Consider the following 20,812-nt stretch of genomic DNA (forward strand, 5'->3'; position numbering starts at 1 on the left):
CTTTACGGTCACAGAGCCTAGCTTGCCTGTTTTACTCTTCCTTTTCAGTTCAGATACTATCGATATTGAAACATGTTACAGTGAGACCTGTCTAATCCGGATGTTGTGTGCTCCGAAATCTTGTCTAATACATGTGCAGTGTAAACTTTAAGTCTCTTGCGCTAAATTCAATATTTTTTATATGTTTTCTAATCTGGAACGTTGTCTAATCCGACCAGTTTCTTTGGAAACAGTAGTGTCTAGATGTCTAGATTGGACAAGTTTTACTGTTTTACAAACTTAACAATTTAGAATACTTTTGTAGTTAAGACATAAGCTGTCAAAGGCTTTCATAAAAAAAGTGTGCGATTCGTTTTTTTTAAAGATTCATTTCTCATGAACAATGTAATTTATATAGCCAATGCTTATAATTCAATTTCAATGAAAAACATGTTACTTTTCATGTACATACTCATTATCTCGCTAACTCAAAATATTGTGCACAAAATTCACATGCCGACAGCAGCGTAGAAATATATCGACTGCATGGAAATTTACACGATTCTCGTGCGCAGATCTAAAAGCCTGTAGTACGCAAGGCGGGTATAATTTTCCTTTAAAAATTAAAAAAATAAAGATTTGTCCGTTATGTTATATTGTCTGTATAAGAACTTACTAAGTTATCGATTACGTAAGTTATGAAAATCTGCACGTGTAATTTTGAAAGCGATTACAACATAAAGCAGGCAGAAACTTGCTTTGTTGTCAGTAAGCAAACGATCAACGGTGATTCGTCCAGTGGAGTGCAATGAAATATCAAAAAGAATTATTATACCTCATTATAATTATTCTGTACAACGCGTTATCTGATTGGTTCTATATTATCACGTGACAGGGCCATAAAACTTCATATTTCCCTGTCGTCGTCATACTTTTCATCATATTTAACCTCTTCGGAGACCTATTGCATTTTCCCACAATAGTTATCGTTCGTTGAACGAAAAACTTAGGGAGTAGAATAGCCTGATTCACGTTACAAATCTGTAAATTGTTTCAGTAACACTACGTTAAAATTGAAAGTTTTCATTCGTTTGAGATAGTATTACTTCATAGCACAGTCGCATTCTTACAGTTATTGGATAGAATCGAACAGTGAGAATCATGCAGCTTATCAAAAAGTACAGTGAAAAGAAGTTCGGTTACTAAAGTTGAACAGTACATTCATCGGAAAGCGAACAGAAAAAATTCTCCAAAGAATTAAATTAGTTCAAAGTGATAAAAGTAAGGAAAATTAAATTATTTTATATTGTATATATTGCCTTTGAGTGTTGGGTTGGAAGCCATATATTTAACAGTTTGGATAAGTTGAAACATATTTTTGCAGCGATTGTTTTGAAATTGTTTGGTGAGAAATGGAACAAATTTTGTTTTCTTTAAAGATTTCACGCCTTACTGAAATTAAAAGGGATCTGGTAACTGCCTACCTAATTTAATGACACCAACAGAATGAAATTGTTGAGTAATTTAATGTGTCGCAGTCCACTTTATCTTGTCATGAATGAAGATTCAAGGAAACAGGAAAGGTCAAAGACCGTTAAAGAAGCAGATCTTTTCAGGAAGAAACAGAAAATAAGCTCCGTTTATTCAACTGACGAAACGTTTCATATTGCAAATGAAACGTCTAGTAACGTTAAATTCCTGGACACTTCAGTGTCAGAATTAATGATGAAACGGCACGCTATAGTCTTGTAGGGCGGGCCTCAATGTACCCAGACCATTTTTAACAACCACATTTCACATGAAGAGAACACAGGTTGCCGAAATTTCAACATTACCAACAACCTACAAGCACAGCATTGCCCCCATGAATTGCTGAATTGTGTACAACTCGGCAATATTTGGACAAAATGAATTGCCAAATTTGACTTACATACTCAGTTGTAAACTTCACTTATGAGCTATGGGGAGAACTAATGGAACATTGAAATCTCATCCTTTTAGAAAAATTAACTGTCTAATCAAAATTTATACTTAAAATGGTACCAGCTGCTATACAGGCGGGCGTGAGGACACGCTTGATAATAACTTTTGAAATTTTTAGTTTTAAAAGTCTGACCCCCTAATTCCTTTTCTCAATAGCTAAGGTGACTAAATATCGTTTGATTCGATATATTGCCTTGAATAATGAAAATTATGAATGAAATGTTACATAAAAATGTATTTGGTTATTATTGTGTCGCACAGTAATAATTGATAACATTTTATTTTTAGGTATGTATCACCGTGCAAAATTGACTCTTTTGTAAATCTTATTTTGAACTTTTGTTTTAAATTTGAATATGTTTTAATAGTTATTTTTCTTGATATGAATTCCAAATCTTTATTCTTGGACTAGGACTTATTTACTTAATTATTTAATTATAATTGCATAGTGAGACTTACTGGACAATTGTCTTGAACTACAAAGGGACACAGTGTCAATTACCCTGAGGACTTTCTAATACCTTGTAAAAACATTCAAGTAATTATATTCAATTCATCCTTCTTTTATGTCCATCTTATCAAAGCTTTTCACACACTGTGATTTACTCAACACTTGTCATTTTATTACTCAATTCACTAATTATTGTCAAAGAACTTATTTATATACCAGTGTCTGATTTGTATAGGTCAGTTCGGAGGCCAGACGCATTACCGGACACTTCCGTCTGTGTCCCCGCTTTTAATTCTTTATTGTTAAAAGTGTTGTCCATCGTTCAAACCTTTAATAAATTCGGAAACCAGATTACTCGTTACTTTGGACTTATCATATACATGTGTTTTCGGGAAGAGCCCTAGGAATACAGCACTCTACTTCCGGCCCGCAGCGCCACTCATTTCACTGCCAACATTCCCTCTTACCCGGACAACGACATATTTTTTTTAGACCCAAACTACACGGTTACATATGTATAATTTCCTTTCAGTATAATATCGAATCATCACGGATTAAGTACATCATCCTGCCAAAACTCTTCACAAACTGTGGTCACGTGTTTGAGCGATATATAATGAAATATAACGTGCTATGTTTTCAAATGCCCTCAGTGACTTCAAGCTTTTCCCAGGGTAAGGGCAAGAGCCATTTTTATAAATTTTTTTTAAATTTTGTTTCAAACCTTTTGTTTTGAAAATTTTTTTTTGGCATCCTAAATTATAAAGCATTTTTTAAAAGGGAAAAAACATGCTAGTATTAGTTTAAGTTATGGGCAGCGATTCAATATACTAGTAGTCGTTTCAAAATAGGATATTTAACTCCGTTCTTGATCCATAATGAAAATGGGGTTGGGGGGTAGGGTAAAAGTGTAGATACAAGGCCACTTATGTATATAATTTTTTTTTTCAAAACTAAACCAATTTTGCTTTCTCTAATTAAAGTTCTTAGATGAGCGATGTGTTCCACAGACTCTTGTTTATAACATAATGTCTCCTTTACTTCCACAGGTTTGAAATTTATTTTCATGTGACGGAGTTTTGGAAAGTTAGCATCATGGCAACAGAAAGAAAGATTGTATTTTGGACCATTTTATCCGCAATACAGTGGATAAATTTCTGCACAAGCCAAACGCTTTATTCCGACTCGGCCACATGTTCTGGGCCAGATGATATAAACACTTTAAAAGCTCAAACATCAGTTCTTCAGCAGCTTGTCAACAATCAGGCTATCAAAACGGAAATGCTTGAGAAAGAATTTAACTCAATCACGGAAGCACTGTCCATATGTAAGAACCTTTTCAGAAATTATTTAAACAACGTTTTGCATTTTTATTGATTAATATATAATAATAATTTCAAATTTTCCTATCACGTTCTGGGGTAATGCTGTAAACCAACTTTTATTCGCATCATCTTTTATTCGTCAGTTTGAAATCAATCCGCGACGATTTTTTTCCGACTTAGGAAACATTCTGTACGAATACAAAGCAGAATAATTGGTTCGCAGCAATTAATATTCGCGAGTCAAATTAGGTCGTGACACTCGCGGATGTTGCTCGCACGCGAATAAAAGTTGGTTTTGCAGTAATTGTACACGTATCAATTTTCTGATTGAATAATTCTTAGATATCTAATTGGCTGACATCCAACATTATAAAAAAAAATACTTCGTTGTGTTCACCTGCACGTGACATCCACGTGAACAAAAGGATTTTTTCAACGTTAAAAATAGACCAGGAAATTCCAAAATTATAAAATGGTTCTGATAAGTGCTTTTCTTACACCCATTTTCCTCTCCAGTGAAGAAATAACGATCGGTGTTGGGTTTGGGAGGGAGATTGCCCGATTCTACCTTTATTATCTGTATGAACGTAAAATTTTACTTTTGATGTAGTATGAAAATGTTCATTAAAAGGCTGCCCTACCTGAGATTGGATCCTAACATTTCCCACCTACCCCCCCCCCCCCCTCCCAAATAAAACAATGATATTAGGAAGATTATTTTCATTTTATTTTTTTTTTGGGGGGGGGGTGGCTGGAGGGTAGGTTCTAGTCAATTTTTTAGGCACACTGTACGTTGTCATTTCTTTTTCATTCATTCCCTACCCCTTGAAAATTGATCCAACGTTTCTGACATTATTTTTATTCTACATTGCAAGTAACATAAATTTGAAAAATATATTCAAAATTTATACAACTGGTTATGTTTATTTTAACTTAGTTTCTCTTATCGTGTTTGGCTGGGACTTCAATACATAGTAGGATGGCATGGAATGTTTAACGCTCATCATTTATTCACTGAATTACATAATAAAACAATTATTGCAGCGCCTTTTCCGGTCAATACGATGATTTAGCCACCTTCAAGGTTCAATATTCACCTCGCCTTTCGGGTTCAGTGAATGGTGTACTCCGCAATTGACTAAATCAACGTATTGACGTATAAAACAACAATAATTGCATTCACTGAATGCAGTACTCCATGTATATTTTATTATTAAATCTGAAATGTTTTGGATTTGACTCGTTGCATGCAAAGTCTTTTCTTAAATTATGTGTATAATTTAGAAATAATTTTATCTTTTCTCTCCAGTTTTCCTTCCTTATTTATATTTTTATTAAAACATATTTGAAAATATATAGTGATGCCTGACCACGTTGCCTTCCATGTGGTAGCCCACAGTAATTCCGGTCCTGGAGTAATTATTTTCGATCATGTGATCTCAAATATTGGAAGCGGGTACGACATTACCTCCGGAGTTTTTAGTGCGCCTACAACAGGTTTTTATGTGTTTTCCTGGAGCATAGAGACTTACGGACAGTTGACAGAATGTGCCCTTTTAGTGAACGGATTAAAAATGGGAACGTCAAAGTCTGACCAAGCCTCATCATACTACGACACAACAACTTCCTTCGCTGTTCTTAACCTTACAAGAAAGGACAAAGTCTGGGTCAGAGTAGAAAGCGGGCGTGCAGAAGCGATGCATACGATGTTTTCTGGCTGGATGATCAATAAAAATGGTATGATATTCTTATTTTTAAAAAAATAATGGATAATTCTGTAGAAGTGGTTACATATATTACGGAAATTCCTAACATATACACGAGGGATATCTTGATTCACTATATATCTGTCATAATTTTCAACATTAATAACAACTAGATTTTAAAAAAATCAATATAAAAACGTGGTATAACTGAGAAGGGTACAATAAAATAATAGATATATATTGAAATCATGGTACAATGTATATATATATATATATATATATATATATATATATATATATATATATATATATATATATATATATATATATATATACAAATGATACCTATCTCACTATACACTGTATGCATAAGGGGAAATAACTCTTACAACTTTATCATGAATGCAATAGTGAAGAGCTCTCTTTCTTCTATGACAAAATACGCTTAATAGAAAGCAATATTAATACCAGTTGATGGAACTTACAACAGTTATTGTATATCTTCAATATAATGGTAATGAATTGTTTGACATTGTCAAGGTAGTTAAAATTCTTTGTCAGAAATGAAATTTTAATGGATTAAAAATTAAGAAAACCATGGGTACTGCATGTCTCGAACCACCAGGCCCGTAGGAGGCAATTTCAGTTTTGTTTGTTTGTTTGTTTTTTTTTGTGGGGGGGGGGGGGGGGGGAGACACAACCATAAATTTTCAGGTTGAGGGTTGGCACTATCATCTACCAAAAATTCGTTGACAAACGAAAAATGGAAAAAAGGTCATCAGATGTTATTATTGAGGGGTCACAGGCATATACATGCAGTTGCTCTATGTTTTCTACGTTTTCTACCCCCCCCCCCTCCCCCCGGTTCCTATGGCCATGACCATCAAATTTAAGCTGAATAATGTTCACCAAAACTCTATACAATTTAAAACCTTTTGAGCAAAAGTTGATTATCACAAAATACCTTGTTAGTATTAGAAAGACATCTTTATTTATTCAATTATATTAAAATATCTCATTTATTATTTATTTATAAAAATATATATCTACAACATATAATTTTAGTTCGTGTTAATAGTTTATTATAATCCCCCGCTTTTGCGAAAGCGAGAGGACATTAAATCCTATTCGTCTGTCCGTCTGTCTGTCCATCTCTCCGTCTGTCAGTCTGTCACAAAACTTTAACCTTGGTTATAACTCTTGAATGAGAAGAGATAGGGCTTTCACATTTACGTTACCTGTGACAAGACTAGTTCAAATATGCCATGATTTTTTACCCCTTGACCTTGAAGTTTGGCCTACTTTTAAAAATTTTATCATTACATTAAATTGGTCATAACCTTTGACTGAGAAAAGATGGGATTTCATATTATACATGTACATTACCTGTGACAAGACCTTGATGTTTGTCCTACTTTTCAATTTTTTATCTTTGCATATAACTTTTGACTGAGAAGAGATAGGGCTTCCATATTTAACATGTATATTACCTGTGACAAGATGTTTATGCATGCTATTATCTTTGACCCCTTGACCTTCATGTTTGACCTAATTTTCAAAAAAAATTGAACTTCGGTGATTACTTCTGAATGACATATGATAGGGAATCCATGTTTGACGAGTGCATGATCTGTGTCAAAATGTTTCTAAATGTGCTATGATATTTGTCCCCGTGACCTTGGCCGTCAGATATGACTTAATTTTCAAATATTTTATCAGTGATGATAACGGCATCTCCCTTCCACTAAGACACCGAAAGCAGGGACCATAATTCTTTGAATTTGCTTATTTTCAGTTTCATCCATAGTAGTATTAGTAATAAAATTCGTTATCTATAAATGATTTAATAGTTCTCACATGAATACCATTACAAAAATAAAATGAAACCCCGACTTTATTATACGACACAATGGTAAGTGTGCATGTGTGTTCAGTTCATGAGCTTTTTTCAGTGTCAGGACATTGAAATAATAATTGTTTAAATATTTCTTAGAATTTTTTAATATGATCAAAGCCTTATTCTATTTTTTGAAAACATTCTTTTGCTTACAGTTTGAAGGCAATAGCAACAAAAAAAAGTCGCGAATATTTTTGTTTGAACTTTTATGGAGCTGTACAATTATAGTCCGGACGTAATTTCTGTAAATATGATCATTTATAAAACTGCATACAGGATGCACTGCATACAACTTTTGTTCCGTTATAACTTCGCACATATAAACTCTTGTTGATCGGGAGGCAAACTGGTTGAAAATATAATAGTTGCAAAATTTCAGTGTAAAACATATACAGCATTAAGTACTGATTCCTTACTGCTTTTTTCTTTAGTTTCTGTCTTGTATTGATTATTACTTTCATATAAAAAAAGAAACTATCATGGCTTACATTATACTGTTTACTGTTATTTTCAGATAGCGCTGTATTTTATGCCTCTCTTTCGCGTGATGTGAACGGTTCTCGCATTATCTTTAACAACGAAATCCTAGACACGGATGATTCTTACTCCACATCTACAGGGAAGTTTGTGGCGCCTCATTCTGGTCTCTACGTTTTCATGATGTCAGGACTTATCTACGGAAGTTACGAATTCAATTGCAAGTTTTCATTTAGTAACGGAATTTCTCAGCCAGAGGTATGGGTAGACTCGAGCAGCGGGAAATATGACAGCAGCAGTTACATGTCATTTGCCTGGATGAGCACTGGCGACTCTGTGTTTATCAAAGCCGGGAGAATGGCAGCCAAGTCCATGTTTGCAGGATGGCTGATGGTCGATGACAGAAACGGTAACTTGATACTTTTTCCATAAATAAATTAAATATGCCACCTAAAGTAGGTAAAAGTGGGAATTAAAGTTCTCAGAAACTTAATTCTATGGTCCGTAATTTTGCCTTCTTTTGACTTGATTGTTAGACAAATAATCCAGTTAACTTAAAAAAAATCTTAATTTTTCATATAGTTTGAAACGAGATTTTAAATCTATTCACAATTTAGAATATATTTCTGTCACTGGCTTTCTCCTTTCAATTAACTGGTATTTATTCATATACGACAAACCTTTCTGGTGATCGCCGAGTCGTTTTTATTTCATTTCTCTTCTTCCCTCAAGGAAAATTTAAAATTTCGTAGTACCTGTATTTGAGATTCAACATAACATAGCTATAGAGAAACTTTATTTGTTTTATTTACTCTATCGAATTTTAGCAAAACTTTATCTCTACCTTCTCTGTGAAGTTAGCATGGTCTAGAACCAAATCATGCAATTAAAAAATGAAAATATTAATCTGTATCCCCGGATAACGAAATAACCTTTTACTATTATACCCAGGTTTCAAAGATTTTGCCTAACTTTGTGGAAAGAAGGCAAATATATATTCCATATTTCTTGCCAATTAGTTACCGATGTTTATCCAACTTGGTTTTCTAAATTTTCTTTTAACTGACAAAAGACAAGCGGATCGAGAGTTGAAAAAAAAGGTTGCACGATGTTTTTAAATGTGCTAAATAGCAGAATAAAAAAATTTCTTCGCGTAAACTACATTTCTCAAAAGTTTGTGTACATTTTACTTCGTTTATCACGGAAATTAGTGAGATCATAGCAATCAATCAAATGCTCGCAGGGGTTCTCTTAACATAAAGACGCGGCGATGGAATAAATTACATTTTTTCTAAGATTTCAGTATGGGATTCAAATATGCTAAAAAGAGTACTTAGAATACGGATTCTATGCACTAATAGAAGTCTAAATAATATAGACCATGAATTTTCGATGAGTTTTCGGATTTTCATTTGTAATTTATTTTTCAGTTTAAAAAAGTGGCTTTAGTCTACAAAAATTTCATATTTATTATTTTTCTTTGCAACCATAAACAATAAATGAAACAGAGGACTCTTATTTATGAGAAATAAATTTCTTAATTATTCGGTGATTGACTTCTATGAAAATGAAGACAGAGCAATCAATACTATTACTATCATCATCCTCATTACTGTTGTTATAGTTGTTGGTAACATTTTGAAGTAACATTTTCTAACAACTGTAGGAAAAAAGAGAAAATGTTCATTCTAACAACGAATATCCCATAATCTATACAAATCACAGTGCTCAGTAGCTAAACTGTTGGTTATGTTTTGTTGTTAGATATCATTATTTTTTTTCATTTTGTTTTTCTTTATAGTGTCAAAATCAACTTTCCCAGCTTTCCTCGCTCATATAAGTGGTGGCTCGTCCAGTACCCCAGTTGTTTATAATATAGCTCACGGAGGCTATCACCATGGTTACTCAACAAGCACGGGAGTGTTCACTGCCGATCGTGATGGATTGTATTTGTTTTTGTATAATACAGAGGGTAAAAGCAAAGTTGTGCGTACTGCGCTGAGAGTAAATGGAGTGGAAATATTCGAAACGAGGTCGGACGGACGCCATTCTGGTTATGACGATACTTCCGCTGCCACTGTCCTTCGTTTATCCTCGAACGATCATGTCTCCGTAGGAGTTAAATTCGGGACAGTTGATGGTTACCAGTCGCTGTTTTTTGGAATACTTCTATGTGAAATGTAACAAAAAGTTTTTGCATTCAAAATAACCTTTATTTTATTTGGATCTAAGATGAAACTAATAGAGTTCTATACGATATTTATTTGTAATTATATTGTTATACATTAACAAATAATAAATGTAATTTCATTCTTATAAACAACATAAAAATTATGTATGAAATACCGAGAAATCATGCCCGGTCTACCTTTGGGGTGACCTCAAAAACACAATTTACCCTAGTCATTGATGTTCCCTAAAAGGTAATGCTGGTAATGATGCTCCCTAAAAGGTAAATAACAGCAGCTTTGAAAGCGCAGTACCGTTTGGGCTACCAATGAAAAATGATATGGTTATGAGATCATGATGAGGTGTGATGCAGTGACATATGTTCCACCCTCGTATATCTTTTTAGAGGAACAGAGCTTAATATACATGAAGCTGATAGTTGTAATTGCAGAAACAAATTAAACGAACGTTCGTCTAAAATGCTTAAATGAATAAACAATACCTTTTTTGTCAAAAAAAATGTAGTCGAAATAATTTGCCTTTTACAGATCGAGTTGCTTGGCTGCATTCAGCTTCAGGCAAGCGCTTGCTCTCTGTGACACGGAATGTTGTATACAGTGGAATTTACAGAAGTCACGTATTTTATTTTACAACAAGGATAAATAACAATCATAGATTTTATTCATTTTATTTATTTCTTTAATGGGTAGTGATGAAGATATTGATCGTATTGCGAGAAGCGCTGACTTCACAATCGACGGCATACTTCTACACCAGAACAATATACGGAAGTTCTTTTGCGATATAATTAAATATTAAGCTTTACAGTTAATCAAACGATAATAATAGGCCATTTCAAAGCACATATTACGTTGTCTAGAAAGGGAACGGCAACCAACCTACCCTGAACCCCCTCCCTTCCAAAATTGGCCAACTCTTGCTTAGTTTTCATTCCAGAATGTTTTTTCCTCCTATTATCATTCCATACATTAGTACATAGGGCAGGTTTAAATGTCAAAGTAAGCCTTCAAATACAAAATTCAGTGCTTCTCGCAATAAAGAGTCACGATTCGTACCTCCTCAATCTTATACATAACTAGGTTTTACTATACATATGAACGCAATTCCCATAGGAACCAACATGTAAACAAACCAGTTGTTAACCTCAATGCTCATAACCGAGTGTGTATATGTACAATTGTATGTATTAGTAGTTAAAACTGTATTCCAATGTTCTCCACCTCCCATACAACCAATACTCACACACATTATGAAAGTTACAATGTACACACACTGTCATTCCCTATCAACCAACTTATTACGTAGGAATGGACATCTGCAGTCATGCAAAAGTAAATCAATTCATTCAAATTAAATAGATTCAATTCTACATGGATTACCAAACATTAAATAATGTTTGCATAAAATAATGTTACAAAATATGAAAGACAGAGCATGATTTCAAATATCAAATTATAGAAACATATATACAGTGCATATATTCGTCAAACAGTGTGTATATAAATGTATGCATTTCATATCTTTAGCAATCAGTAATGTATATATTTAGCAATCAGTAATGTATATATTTAAAGACGTCAATTTTCAGCAGGCACTTAATATTTTAGACAATTCCTTGTAGATGTATTAAAATGCAGTAAGTGTGTAAATGATACTTTATCTTCTTTGTCTGTTCCTCATGATAAAAATCAAAGTATTATTTGTACAACGGGTCTTCTGGTTTTGATTTATGTTTCAAGTTTAGTTGCATTGTTCGTTATTTTGTTTTTTATTTTAATGCCAGAAACTGAATAAACAAATTAGGACATGATACATACACGTTGTACTTAATCAAACCAATATAAAAATCACGAACAATACAATAAACAGATTATTATGACATACCGTTTAATTTCTATTCAGCAATACCAATGTAAGCCAATGAACCCAAAATGTTTGCAAAGAGTTTATTTACTGAAAGTTGTGAGTCGTAAAGCTGATCGTATAGTGGCTCTTAGCGTCTCTCGTGAAGTACGCCGTAGATCGTATTTTATAATGTACAATACATAATACTCATTTATGCACTCTATCATAAGTACATTGTAAATGGTTTAGTATGTTTATTTTCTGATTAAAATAATTGTCTCAAACCCTATAGGTTTACACCAACGGCAGGTTTTTTGTTTGAAAATGTATTCGACATTGAAAACTTGTCCTTTCATATACCAATGACCCCTGACTTTCAGAGATGTCACAAGATCCTAAAGAACCATGAAGAACATTTGACTATGCTTAGACGTCATTTCTAGTTAAGGTTTTGCAGGAAAATGAGTATTTAATGTTTAATTATTATTAAAAATGTTCCTTTCCATACAACCGTTCCTTCTCTCCAGATGACAAAATTTTAGTTATCATACTCTATAGAAGAGATAATACAAAAGCAAAACAGACAAATCTATGGTAGTGCAGGGCCATTGCCACGGTGAGAAATTTCCGGGTACCTGTTCAGTGGATATTTACTAATAACTGTCTAAAAATTAGATAGACGGTTAAAGTTATAACATAAGCTTCAAAAGATGTACATATGTGATGAAAGCACGAAAAAAATCATATGAAATTGATAACCATGATTATTATAGAAGTTCGTATATGTAGTACATTGATTCCTTACATATTCAACTCCATCCACCGTTTCGGTTCAGCTCTGCTGTTCGTGTTAATGGACATAAACGCATTTTTTTTTAACTATATTCTAAGTGCAAAGACAAATCTTGAATTTTTCATTGTAAGACGACCAGTACAACCATTTCTCAAAAAATGAAGAACAAAATATAAGAGAAATCGGCAATTTAAAAAAAAAAATACTCGCCGATCATTTTCCACAGTAAAAAGATTTAATTCATGCAGTTCAGTTTTCTAATGCATTTCCTTTTTGTCTATTATTTAGTACTCGACGATAAGGTGGTGTTTCGTTTTTGTCATTGTTGGCAGCCTCAATCTTAAAAAGGCTGGGTTTTTTTTCAAGATATTGAACAATATCTACAAAATATATATCTATCCAGAATCTCAGAAAATGAAAGAGGGAAGGATTTTCAATTGACCCAATATTTACGATTTAAAAATAATAAAAGGAACGAAAATCGAAAATATATTGATTTATTTAGATTGCCAGTGCTTGTGAAGTAGTCCTGTGGTAGTCCCAGCATTTCAAACACCGCTGCTAAAAGCGCCATTTTAAACAAGAATAATAATATGTGATTTGTGTTTAGTATATAAGTAATTTGAGATAAATGATTAACCAAAGCAATTATTCAGAAATATCTTTGACACTAATTTACAATTGCAAGGCAGTCGCCCGAGTGGAGCAGTAGTTAGAGCGTTCGTTCTAGAGTCGCGGAGTAAGGAGTTGATCCTAACGTCGCGGGTTCGAATCCCACTGTGGGACGTGGAGACCTGTCTTTTGGATGAGACCGTATAAACCGAGGTCCCGCATCGCAGTAGGTGCTGACACGAAAAAGATCCCTCACTGCTCAATGACCCTGAGTGCCCAGTATAGGTCAAAATTTGCAGCTCTCCACCCGAAAGTGGTGGTGTCTCCATATGAGTTTAAAATTCTCGAGAGGGACGTTAAACAATAAACAAACAATCAGAACAGTTGCAAGGTAGATGCCCTTCAATAGATCATTACATTTATAAGCTTATAACCTTTTAATTTTTAGCCAAATTACAAATATCTAAGTATATAATATGGAAACACAGCGTTCAATAAAACACCAAGATATTGAACGCTAAAATCATCTAGACTTCTACTAGTATATTATTATAGAATATTTATTACTAATATAATAATAAATGCTATTCATGTTTCTAACACTATTTTATGCACATATATAATATATTTAAATAAAGCTGTTTAGTCACAGAAATTTGATCTCCGTAAAACATTGTAACTGATATCGAAGTAATTAATTACAATAGTGAAAGTTATTTATAAAACATATCTGTTTTTTTTTTTAATTTGATCTTTCAAACGATTACAATAACGTAGCTTTTGAAAGAGGAGATTTCCGATTAATGAAATAAATTACAAACATACATGTATTTCCGTACAACGTCAATTCGGTGTTAAACAATAAAAATAATTTCACAATTAGAAATATTTTACACAAGTCTCTGAATGTGTCGCATCAATATACATATATTTTTATATTTGAATATCACGCAAAATGGATTCTACCTCTTTCCACGGGTATAAAACAGACTACATTTCAAAAGTACATTTTTCATAAGCATTTTGAATTTCAACTTAGTGTAATTTAGCTGAGTTAAAATATTCGGACAAATAAGATTTAAAAATATAAATAAAACACGTGTATTCTGCAATAGCATTCTGACATTGGACATGCAGTTTGAAATAATGTGTAAAGTTTATAACATTCTCCCTGACATAACAGTTCAAGTTTTCAATGACTTGACGTCATTTTTATTTTGAAGTTATATATTAGTATTTCAGAGAAGAGAAGGCACAGAGTGCACTTTTAATATTCTAAGGGAAGCCTTCACCTACCTGTGCATAAAACATATTACAAAAAAAAATAGAAAACGTTGTCCATATCTTTTAGACGTTTTCTTTTAAAAATGCAGAAACAAATTTTCACTTCACTGAAAACAGAATTCATTCGTATTTTCAGACTTTTCCTTATCAAAGTATCCTACTTCCTTTTGCATTTTTACTCAATATTGAAGTTATATTTTTTTTAATTAATGTAGTCTAAATATATTCAGTTAGAAATATTTAAGAATGTATAGTTTCAAAACGAAATTAGACTTAATAATTATTTTAGATTATTTAGATTAAAAATATTTGCTGGTATGTAATTCACCGACACAATTAAAACTTGAGATGCAAGTTTGTTTGTATTGTTCGATATGTTAAGATGTAATTTATGATTGATTGCCACATATTAAATCAGATATAAGTAGGCCATGAACATTGATTCTATTGGATTTTATGATGCCGAATTTAAGAGGAGGGTAGAATTTAAAATAATAATGAAGGTTTAACTTGAAATAAATCACCCTTTTCATTTGTGTATCTGAAAAATAAGACATTTTTAAACACTTCATTCATCAAATTTTGCAGAATTTATTAAAATTAAGAGACCATCCAGCATAAGAGTAATCCCTTCTATCATGTCACATATACTATCAAATTTAATTAGAATTAGTTTAAATTTTGAAAAGCTATATTTTTTTGGATGTATTGCTATTAATGAAAATATCTAGACCACGATTAGCAGTAAACGAAATTAATATCAGAAAAAAACACTTAAGTTTTTAAATACTCTTCGTCATTAATCGTTAAGCTATTTTACGAGAATACAATATTGTACGATATACCTCTTTGTGGTAATTTATTAGCGATAATTAATTCATTCAATTATGTAAATAGCACCAGAGCAACACAAGAAAGACCGTTCAACCAGACGTGTTTCATACAGGCGCGGAACTATTTTTATTAAGTTGTCTAACTCATAAAAACTTGAAAACATTTTTGAATTGTTTTATATGTTAAGGTGCAATTTATAAAAGATTACCGCATATTAGATTAGATAAATTAAGTGGGACGTCAGTTTTGATTCTATAGGACTTTATAATGCATATTAGATTCAAAATAATAATGAAGTTTTATTTTGTCAAGAAAAAAATAATTTTTATATATAGAGAGAGCTCTCTTAACAATTGTGCAGCAGTAAAATTGTCGAATTTTTAAAACTTCAACATTTCTCAGAATTTATGAAATTTAGGTAAGTATCCAGGCTATCATGTCATCTATATTAGCCGACCGAATATAGTAAAATATCTAGTGACGTACACACTTATGAGAGCTTGTGCTTATACAGAAACTTTATTAATTAAATAAAAATAAATAACTAAACAGCGATTTCGGATCATCCTTCAGATTGTATGACTTGCCTAATACATGTAAATATTAGAAAAAATTATCAATATATCAGTAGTCTATTAAGAAGATTGGATTTCCCATTTCCATTTTTAAATATACTCTTAAGAAATACAGAAACTGACAAAATGAAATTTGCATGATTCTAAATGCACGATCACGCGTGATTAAATTCGCAAACAACTGAGCCCCATTCACACACGATCCCCACGTTAAACGTTTCAGGAACGATTCTACACGATTGGTTTGTCAACAATAACGTTGCAGCCACTGTAGGAAAAATCTTTTAAATCTTATTCTTATGAACAGCAAAGCCATGATTAGTTATGTTAATATGTAAACATCATGTGTAATGTAGATTCACGCTTGTTCAAATCATGAGCCCAGGGGGCAGGACGGGGCCATTTTTAAAGCCATGATTAGGCATATAAATATGGAAGCATCTTCAGGTAGTGTAGATTCAAGTTTGTTCTGATCATTACCCCCTCCCCTGCCCCTCTAGATGTACATGTAGGGTGGGGCCACATATAGTTCAGAAGATAGGTGACCAAGGCGAGCAAATTACCTCTTGTGTGACAAACAAAAAAGTGAAAAAATCAAATCTCAATAATGACAAAACTTCTTCATATTTCACTAAACATTAACGTGCCTAAAATCTCCACAATTTGCAACAATCTCACAAATATTGAAATTATTCTGCTATGATATAGCACATACATACCAAAGGAAGCAAAAATGGTCTTTTTTCATATAATATCACATTTTTTTTTTTTTCGATATGAGTCGGTCTTCGCTCCATTTTTTTTTTTTTTTGAAAGATGATACTCAAAGTATGCGTAATAATATTCAAATTTCAGTTAACAAAAACAAGAAAGATAGAATCTTCTCAACCTGTATACCTGAAAAATACACTTTTATGACTCAACAATCCTACATTTCCGAGAAATATTTGAAGTACATTTAGTCAAGGGTCATTTCACAAACATTTAATTCCTGATATTTGTAATGAGTTATGTAGCCTAGTGGTTAGCTTAGTAGTGTCTTAGAAAGAATGAAATATATGGAGATAACGAACAGTATTGATACCCAGAATTTTTGTTACTTGTGATCGAAACCAAAGAATAATACATTTTTTCAAATCATAGAATGATTTTTCCTGAAAAAAATTTCAACAGAAAAGTTTCGTGTGACATAATTTCATTACTTTCATTCGTAAGGGCTTTACGTTAAATACTAATTTCACATATTCAGACATCTGAAGCTATAGGCATTCTGCACTCCTTGTTCGCCTTCTCCTTTTCAATACTGAACTGATTTCTGCTTTTCTCTAACCAAAGTTCTTAGGTAAGTGATGTTGTCCACAGACTTTTGTCAGACTTTTGTCCACAAAATTCTGGGTATCATTTTTTTAAAGAGACTACTAAGCTAACCACTAGTTCTGTGCCCGTATAAAACACGTCCGGTTGAACGGTCTTTCTGGTGTTGCTCTGGTGCTATTTACATAATTGAATGAATTAATTATCGCTAATAAATTACCACAAAAAAGTATATCGTACAATATTGTATTCTCGTAAAATAGCTTAACGATTAATGACGAAGAGTATTTAAAAACTTGTGTTTTTTTCTGATATTAATTTAGTTTACTGCTAATCGTGGTCTAGATATTTTCATTAATAGCAATACATCCAAAAAAAAATATAGCTTTCTAAATTTAAACTAATTCTAATTAAATTTGATAGTATATGTGACATGATAGAAGGGATTACTTTTATGCTGGATGGTCTCTTAATTTTAATAAATTCTGCAAAATTTGATGAATGAAGTGTTTAAAAATGTCTTATTTTGCAGATACACAAATAAAAGGGTGATTTATTTCAAGTGAAACCTTCATTATTATTTTAAATCCTACCCTCCTCTTAAATTCGGCATCATAAAATCCAATGGAATCAATGTTCATGGCCTACTTATATCATCTGATTTAATATGTGGCAATCGATCATAAATTACATCTTAACATATCGAACGATACAAACAAACTTGCATCTCAAGTTTTAATTGTGTCGGTGAATTACATACCAGTAAATAGTTGTAATCTAAATAATCTAAAATAATTATTAAGATTAATTTCGTTTTGAAACTATACATTCCTAAATATATTTTTAACTATTTTGGGTGAAGAATCTTGGGTTTGCGTTAGTGATCGTGATTGTCCGTGTACCATGTAAAATCTTGTGAGTGAAGGATCGTTCATGTAACGGATTTAATCGTGCGTTAATCGTGCGAAATCGTTCGTTTAAAGTGATCGTTTCTGTGTGTATTCAACAATAACGTTTCAGCCACTGTAAGTATTCCTATGTAAAGCTTTGATCACAAAGTGTGGCCACACCCTACCCCCGGGGATCTTGATTTGAACAAACTTGAATCTACACTACCTGAGGATACTGTATAATGGGTATTTTTACGTGCTGCTAATTATTACTAATTTTTACGTGTTTTTATAAATCCGTAAAAATTAAAGGCGTAAAATTTCACAGAAGTAAAAAAAAAAGCCTTGCGTATGTTTCAATATCGTATGTATGAGAGTAATGATAATTGCCATTCAGCTCAGAACCTGAAGGCTATAAAATTAGTACTCTTAGTATTTTTGAGCACTTTAAAGTTGATCATCACTTGGGATCATACAGGTAAATCTTAATTAAATTGCATAAGTTATTCAAACATCGTCCATCACCTGGTTACTCTATCATTAGTATTTTTACGAGACGCATAATTTCTGATAATGACTTAATTATTATTACAGGTCTTCCAATTATACCCGATTTTTTAAAATCTTTGACCCTTAAGCTTTCTTCTGTTCTATATGCTTCGAATAAAAACTTCGACTTTTTATACTGTCAATTAAATCATGATGGTTTGAGTTGCCTGGAGTTATTAAGTATCCACATTTGATTTTCATCACTTCTCAACTATATTGTCGCACAGTTCTCCTGAAGTTTCTCCTTCACTGTTGTTAATTTTTTAGTGGGGAGCAAAGAAAGGGGCTTGCTAGAACATTTAATGGAACTCACTATGTATCATTTTTGTAAGGGATTTTATGAAGTTTAGGAATCCAGTATAGGTATGGTAATTAAAATTCATTTCGGTTGTTGAGAATATTAAATATATTTAAAACTGACGAATGATTTTGAAGAATTTCCTCAATCGTTATCAACTGTTGATAGTGACATATTTTTTTAATCCCATACCAATCATGAAAGGGTATTACTCTGATGAGTAGACATTTGATGTCTGTCCATCTTTCCGTCTAGCGTTCAGTCAGTCTTTCCTAATTCGTCATCCCAAATTTTTAAAAATCGAGGTTTGAATATCAAGGACAGACGATACAAGCAAACTTTTATGAAAAATTTTGAAAATAACTTTGATCATGTTTAGTTGAGTAAAAAGAATAAGTTTAACCGCATAGATTCAATTAATTATTCACAGTTTCACCATAATGTGATTTTTAGAGACAAAAAAATGTATACATTAATATAGAAGGTGCAGAAAAGTAGATTTCAAACATCATAAAATGTTTACAAATGCTTAATATTTTAGAAATTTTTTATTTGCATCATTCACAATCTAAATTGGTCCAAGATATAAACCATTCAGGCATTCATATTTTTGTTTTTGTCAACTGTCCTTAATAACTATGACATTGGGGAAAAAAAACGATTTACATAGATTTCAGTTAATCATTTGCTTACTATACATGAATGCTAAATTCATAAAGTAAGGAAATTTCGGGATATTTCACTGATGTGGCTTAAGTATACGTGTATTTTTTTCCTGGGATGCCACAATGAATTGTTTAGAACAGAATGCTTGAAACATTACGTAAATATTTATGATTAAAAAAAAATGTCCTTTACCCTAGGATACGCTAAAAGATCACTGACGGCAACTTCAAATGTAACACGTTAATTTTCTTTCAATCACGTGACTACATCTTGTGAAATGTTTTGACAGAATGTTGTAATTAAACTACCATGTTCAATGTAATTTCTATCATTAATTTCAAGGAATGTTTACAAAATATACTTCAAAAAAGAACATTATTTGGCACTGTCAATAATAAAATTATTAAAAACTTTTAATATCAAGCAATTTCTTTGCTTCCCATGGACCCAATAATATACGGCATTGCCAAAATATATCACAATAAGCTATACTTTTCATACCTTTAAATGTAGTTTGAACGCATTTATTTTTTTCAGATAATGTTTTTCGTTACTAAATATATATAAAAGAGTAAGGCAATCAATTCTAACAAATTCAACGCTGAAAGAATATACAACGAACAATATATATAATTACAATATGTTTGTTACATTTGCATGCTCGTTTGTAAAATATATACAGTGTAGCTACTTGGCAAATCACCGCGGATTTGACCAATGAGCAGGTGATTCCCTACTTCTGCTGTTTTCGGTGATTCGTGTTGTTGTAATGTTCTTGAGTAGTACTGTTCGTAATATTCATGGTTTTCTATAACATATACATAATACTTATGTACGGAAGAATTAATCCCTATAGATATTCAAACAGGATCTCTTGATCTATACTGACCTTATTCAGACACTGCAGGCAATTTTAATGGACTTTATGCAATTTTATGGACTTTATAGAAAGGATTAAGCTTAATATTCGGTTTCGGCTGTCTCTAGAACAAGAAACTTAAAATTGTGTTTTTATCTAAATGCTACCTAAATTAATTCGAACAAATATTTTCACGTTGACTTTCATATCCAGAAAGGGGGTAAAGAGAGGCGTGCTAACCTTAATCAATCTGTGCAAGCAATAAAGGTGCTTAAATGAAATTTT

General features: G+C 32.3%; 1 protein-coding gene across 1 annotated transcript; it reads left to right on the forward strand.

Annotated features, from left to right (window-relative positions):
- The first annotated feature begins 5,087 nt into the window (after window positions 1-5,087).
- Window positions 5,088-10,002, forward strand: LOC133189173 (uncharacterized). The gene is made up of 3 exons (XM_061324584.1): window positions 5,088-5,475; window positions 7,856-8,227; window positions 9,620-10,002. Exons 1-3 carry the CDS (start codon window positions 5,100-5,102, stop codon window positions 10,000-10,002), a joined length of 1,131 nt encoding a protein of 376 aa, XP_061180568.1. The 5' UTR covers window positions 5,088-5,099.
- The last annotated feature ends 10,810 nt before the right edge of the window (window positions 10,003-20,812 follow it).

Source organism: Saccostrea echinata, unplaced genomic scaffold, assembly GCF_033153115.1.
Source record: "Saccostrea echinata isolate AGI-Se365-2 ecotype Australia unplaced genomic scaffold, CSIRO_AGI_Sech_v1 ptg000017l, whole genome shotgun sequence".
NCBI classification, from domain to species: domain Eukaryota; kingdom Metazoa; phylum Mollusca; class Bivalvia; order Ostreida; family Ostreidae; genus Saccostrea; species Saccostrea echinata.

Coding starts and splice junctions, on each gene's coding strand:
- LOC133189173 (XM_061324584.1), top strand. CDS start 5,100: ATGCCTGACCACGTTGCCTTCCATGTGGTAGCCCACAGTAATTCCGGT. Junction 5,476..7,855: donor CTGGATGATCAATAAAAATG/GTATGATATTCT, acceptor TGTTATTTTCAG/ATAGCGCTGTATTTTATGCC. Junction 8,228..9,619: donor GATGGTCGATGACAGAAACG/GTAACTTGATAC, acceptor TTTTCTTTATAG/TGTCAAAATCAACTTTCCCA.